The sequence below is a fragment of the Sinohyriopsis cumingii genome, unplaced genomic scaffold, assembly GCF_028554795.1.
Source record: "Sinohyriopsis cumingii isolate HCF-2022 unplaced genomic scaffold, ASM2855479v2 utg002106l, whole genome shotgun sequence".
In the NCBI taxonomy this organism is placed as follows: Eukaryota; Metazoa; Mollusca; class Bivalvia; order Unionida; family Unionidae; genus Sinohyriopsis; species Sinohyriopsis cumingii.
This window is the reverse complement of record NW_028316131.1, coordinates 665,001-670,960: the sequence shown is the minus strand read 5'-3', so window position 1 is coordinate 670,960 and position 5,960 is coordinate 665,001. Positions and strand designations below refer to the sequence as shown.

Here is a 5,960-nt window from a genome sequence, read left to right as displayed (position 1 = left end):
GAAATTTATGAAATCCACATTGTTCATGAGGAAGTGGAAATTACAGTTAGATCACTAAAGAAAAGAAAGTTAGCCGTCGTTCACATCATACCAACACAGCCCATTCAAGAAGAAGGATAAGAGACAGTCACAGTCCTAACAACAACCTGAAACGTGATATGATAGACATGAGAATGGCCCGCCGCATGAATTCAATCCTTGGTCACCGTGGTCCCAAGGACGAAAACCGACAGCTATGCCAAAACTTCAGAACCATCAGTCTGATCAGTCACCCAAGCAAAGCCGTGCTGAAGATAATTCTCAAGAGAGTACAGCCTCAAGCATAGAAAGTTATTGCTGAAGATCAGACAGGCTTCCGAGCAGGAAGGAGCACCACACAATAAATATTCAATCTCAAACTCTTTTGTGAGAAATACCTTCAGCATCAGCATAATCTATACCACGTCTTTATATATTTCAAAAAGGTCTTTGATAGGATATGACATGCGGCCTTATGGGCATTTACGAGGAAGTACAACATCAGCTCAAACCTGGTGCAGGTTGTTGAGAACCTCTATGACAAAACCTACAGTGCTCTCGTCATCAATGGCAGCAGAGGAGATAGGTTTCAAACAGAATTTCGAGTCAGACAGGGATGTATACTGTCACCTACGCTCTTCAATATTTTTTTCTGGAAAGGATCATGGATCACGGAGGATGCCTTGCATGACCACAAGGGCACTGTCAGCATCGGAGAAAGAACAACCACCAACCTTCGTTTCGCAAATGATATTGGTTGTTGAGCAGGAGATGAAAATAATTAGCTGACTTGGTTGAGCGCCTCGACACGACCTCTACAGCATACGGTTTGGAGATTAGCGCCAAAACATCAAACTGATTACAAACACCACCAAAGGCATTAGTGCAGAAATAAAGGTCAGTGGACAGAAGCTGGAAAGAGTCGCAAACTGCAAATACCTGATATCAATTATCTCATATGAGGGCTCCAAACCAAAAATACTTTGCACGATTGCCCAGAAAACAGCAGCAAAAACAAGATTGAGGCCAATATGGAAATATCCCAACAGTTTTTTGGATTCCAAAAAAAAATCTGATGCGCTCGATTGTCATATCCACCTTTCTGACAGCTAATGAAATATGGACGCTCACATCAGATCTCCAAAGAAAGATTAAAACCTTCGAAATGTGATGCTACCGCAAGACCTTATGCATCTAATAAGTTGACCATGTAACCAACGCAAAAGTCCACAACAAGATCCAATGGTCCACCGTATCCTATGAACACCTCTTGACCACTGTACAAAAGAGCAACCTGAAGTGGTATAATCATGTCTCAAGATCATCTAGACTAGAAAAAACAATCCTGCAAGGCACAGTGAGAGGGTGCAGAAGAAGAGGCAGACATACAATAGGTGGAATAAAACATTAAGGAATTGACAGACATGGGGTTTGGAGATTCCCAAAGAGCAGTAGAGAACAGGTAAGATGTCGAAAATTGGTTGCATAGTCAACTTTGGTGCCCCAGCGACCTCTTGGGTTAAGGGATTGATGATGATGACTTCCTTTGCATTCTGAGCCATAGAAGACAAACACAAGTCACCAACTATCACGGAGATGAAGGAAATATATCGATTATACATGCATGATGTTAGGGTGCTATATGAAGATTATTTTCTCATGAACCGTCTCTATTAATATGGATATATGTTTGCTTAATAACTTGAACCGCATATGTTTTTGATGTACCTCAGTTCTACCTGTGACTCATAACAGAAAGGCAGAAAATGGACGAATTCAAGTTCTAAGATTATTGGCATGCGTAGTGGTTTTACTATCGTATACACATATTCAACTTTTATTTAGCTTTTTGTAATATATATCCATGTTTAATTAGCGTGTTTGTGAGCTACATATTGTCTCCAAATATGAATATTTCTCTTCATATTTTGCGTATATCCAGTTCTGTTATCTTGGCAACAGCAAAGCTCTTCGTCACACTGTTATTTTATTTTCTCACCGGCACAAGATTTTCAAATGTAATGAGATTGAATGATTTTCGCTAAAGTATAATAATTATTACAATTTTTATAAGTTTTGAAGTATAATACATCAGATTAAACAGATTCATCTCTAGTTGACATTTATGGAAAATTCTGATTTATATAATTTAATTCTATGAATCTTACAAGAAACGAATCAGAAACAAATTTTATGTCTAGACATAAATCGCAACATCGACAATAAAGACTATTTATCTTGTTTTGTAAAGGAAGGGAAAGTTAATCGTTTGTTTTGAAAGTAGGTAGGTAGATAAAATGTGAAAGGAAAGACAGAGGTAGATTAACCATCTTTTTCTTGTCTGCGGCAATGTTATTCTTCACCAGGTCCTCGTTGGCTGAAAGATATCAAAACTGTAAAGCAGTGTATGTATGTTTCTTAGCATTTCGTGTATTGAGTGGAATACCCTATATCCACTGGGATATGGGTGGGGGAATATCAGAAGTGTCGCCTTTATCTGCTTCAAATGATAAAACTTTCAGTGTTTATCTGATAACCGACTGTTTTATGGATATGTAGACCGGACATAAAGGAGGGCAGCTAGACACGTAAGTATCAGATATTAGTGAAATATATCGCAATCTTCTAACTTGAGATGTCATGGTTCTGCATATGAATCTTACATTTTTGTCATGTGATTAGATCCACTATAACGTTTCCTCCAAGTGTATGTTATACGGTACTGAGTACTACTCATTATGGATAGATAACAACAAGTAGAATTTAATGATTCAAAAATAATTAGAGGAAGACAGGAAACATTTTTAAATAATATTATATAGATCTGTGAATCAATCAGTAGTCTTCATAATGGACATTTACTTGGTTATGGATCAAAGCTGAGGTAAATTCTGGGTACCCGTCAATGAGATTCAGCAAAACATTATTTTCCTAGCAAATTATGTGATTATATATTTCACGCATTATTCTATTTACATTGATCAGAACTAAATGCAAACAACTTCCATTTTTTACGACACCTTCAACACTTTGGGGCAGGTTACATATCGTACGGTGTATGCATGAAATTACTGAGTTCAACCTATATTTATTTATATTCTATGATTTTCATTTATATACTATTTTATTAGGCTTAACACTGGCTGTGATCTTTGCAAAACACATGCAAGGTTAGGTTACTTAGAGTTTGTGATATGTACCAAATTTTAAATTAGCGTACATAATAAACATGAAGGTGGCCGCAACATGCATGTCAAGACTGTGGGTGGAAAGTCAGGCCTAGATTCAAACGTTATAATCTTTTTCAAAACTACCAAAGTTGACTCAACAATCATTAGCAAGGATTAATTGAGAACCATAATTGTATTCTGTATGTGATTTAAAGCCCAGAGACTGAGATTCGACATGACATCGTAAGATAGAACAGGTATGTGGAGTAATTCTGCCATATACAGCCCCTAAAGTAGTATCTAAGTGAGCGTTTTGCCCTTTTTGCCCCTTTGCATCCCTGAAACACATTACAGCTTCTATCCACATGACTTATCTAGCCCAGTGCGACCAATGCATGCTTAGAAATTTAATAATCTACGCATGCGACTAGTAATGGGGGACGAGTCTATGTCGTGCATCCGTGATTCAACGGGATCAAAAATTGCCAAACAGTATTTCACCACTAATTCCTCTGTTATTGATATGTAAAACATATCTTCTGATAATACACGCGATAAAGGTCAATATTTCCAAACAACGTTGTCATATAAAGCCGATCGTTCACGCAACAATGAGGCCTCTGTACAGGCGAAGATTGTTTATATTCGACTTTTGATGTGTAAAATCCTTTCGAGTCATTATCTATGCTCTTAATAGCCTGTGATATTCATTGCCGCCAGCACAGTTTTGAAACTCGATTATATTGACGATTATATTGATTATTTTATCATCGATATCCACTAGATACAGATCAATGGTTGTATTGAGACTGCTCTGTATGGTTGGTTGTCATTTGGAATAGGAGCGTACTCGTAAACGCAGTCTCATCGAAATTAATTCACTAGCCCCACCAGACAAACCGGTTGCCATTGCTTTGGCTTCAACAATAATTCAAATTAGTGCACCTACAATTGTTGTTGTTGACGTGATTTCAGTAAACCCAAGACGTAAGTCATTGCCACAGCAATTCCACAAATAGCATCTACGATCAAATGTGGTCGTTTGTATTTCACGATTTTACGATTATCGCGGTTTCATGGTAATTTCACCGCGAAGCTGCTTTTCCACTTCGATTATTTTTCGACGTCGGTAAGAAGGAGGGTACATCATAGTTTGTCTAATAATACAGTCGCATAGCACAATTGTTCGACAGGCAGACCCTGTCCGGTCTCATCACGTCCAGGCGCAATATGCACACATGCCAGTTAACTTTATTTGCCGGAACAATTGCCATACAATTATAGAAAACCTCTGCCTCAAGAATACATAAATCTCCGGAGATTGTGCTTTCTGTTCCCTTTTCATTGAATAAGACACCAACCTCGCCAGCATCTTCTACTCAAAAGATAGTTTTTGCTCAATAACTTTTATACGAACAAGATCGTCCTTGTTGTAGGTTAACAGCCTAGTTATTTTCGTCTCACTTGAGTTAATGTGGTGTAAAATATTCATTCGTGTCCGCAACTGAGGTGGATACAGCGGTGAATATCACTTTACTGTTATATAAACAATCCCTTAGAAGTTTATCATCTCTATGTGATGTCAACGTTTAAATATTTGTTTATGTAATGATTCCAAGCCATCCTTGAGTTAGTAATAATATATCAAGGTGGTTCCACGAGCAATTTATACTGGAATTTTAACAAAATTATATGACAGATAATACGGTGACACCACTTTTCCCCAGATATTCCTCGTGAAGTTGAGCAAAATTGTTATCGGTGTCTGTACCCTCTGCCAGCTGATCCTACACATCGTCGGTAGATTCTCCACCTTAATCAACGAGGTCCTTACGTATTTATACAACGATATAATTTGATCAAATGCATAAATGCCAGTGACGATTACGTACCCGTTACGATAAACATGGAGTGCTTCACATTCAGTTTCATCTCCAGTGATCAACGGTGATGATAAAGCAACTATGTAACTTTCCATGCATATACTGCTTGGTCTTGTAATTTTTTGTATATTGCTGATAAATAATTAAGATCAAATGCCGCTTGTTATTTAACACCATTGCCGTTCGACCCCACGTGACTTTAGTTATGTTGCGATACAAGTATGCTCCGGGCTCGAGCACCTTTAAGATGTAACCTTTAGGTTTATTAGGACTATTTTTATGACGTAGATATAAGATTTACTAGTTTACTACGATTGCGTCAGATTTTTCTTGTCTTGTTTGATTGATATTCCCATAGCAAAGCCCCATGAATTTACTACACGTGGTGTTTAAGGGCACGTTAGCAATTTCTTATTGCACATATTGTTTGTTGCACTTTCAGATGTATCGACAGTGCCTTTGATAAACTCAACCGACACGCCTGCGTCTATTGTTCCACCGTTTCCAGCGATCTCAGCCATGTTCTTTGCAATTGTACCTCTGGTGTCATAAAAATATTTGAATGTCAGCATTAGCCGGTTAAAATTACCATTTTGATCTTCAAAAATCACAAGCTCACCTGAATCGAATGAACAACGCAACTAGTAAACTCAGACATATCATTTTGGTGGCAAATCGTCTTAGATCCAAATCAATACCGTGTCGTCAAACTCACTAACTTCCGTAATGTTAATGGAAATTTTGTGGAGTATTAAATGTACTTTAATGGAAATGAATATGTGGTTTCGGGTTGTGTTCAGCAACTGCACGCAACGCTTCAAAAAGAAGATGTCCGTATATGTGTCTATCCAACAGAATTTGTATTGGCAGAGTCGAACGAAACAGTATA

At 37.8% G+C, this 5,960-nt stretch overlaps 1 protein-coding gene across 1 annotated transcript in view; it reads right to left on the bottom strand.

The window, feature by feature from the left end:
- Positions 1 to 1,204: 1,204 nt before the first annotated feature.
- The window catches only part of LOC149771142 (transient receptor potential cation channel subfamily M member-like 2), a 47,325-nt gene continuing 42,569 nt past the window's right edge, over positions 1,205 to 5,960 (bottom strand). Inside the window, exons 10-11 of the mRNA XM_089948817.1 lie at positions 2,346 to 2,395; positions 1,205 to 1,312 (exon numbers count right to left, since the gene is read on the bottom strand). Coding sequence (XP_089804943.1) covers positions 1,205 to 1,312; positions 2,346 to 2,395 — 158 coding nt within the window. The remainder of the gene's footprint in view (positions 1,313 to 2,345; positions 2,396 to 5,960) is intronic.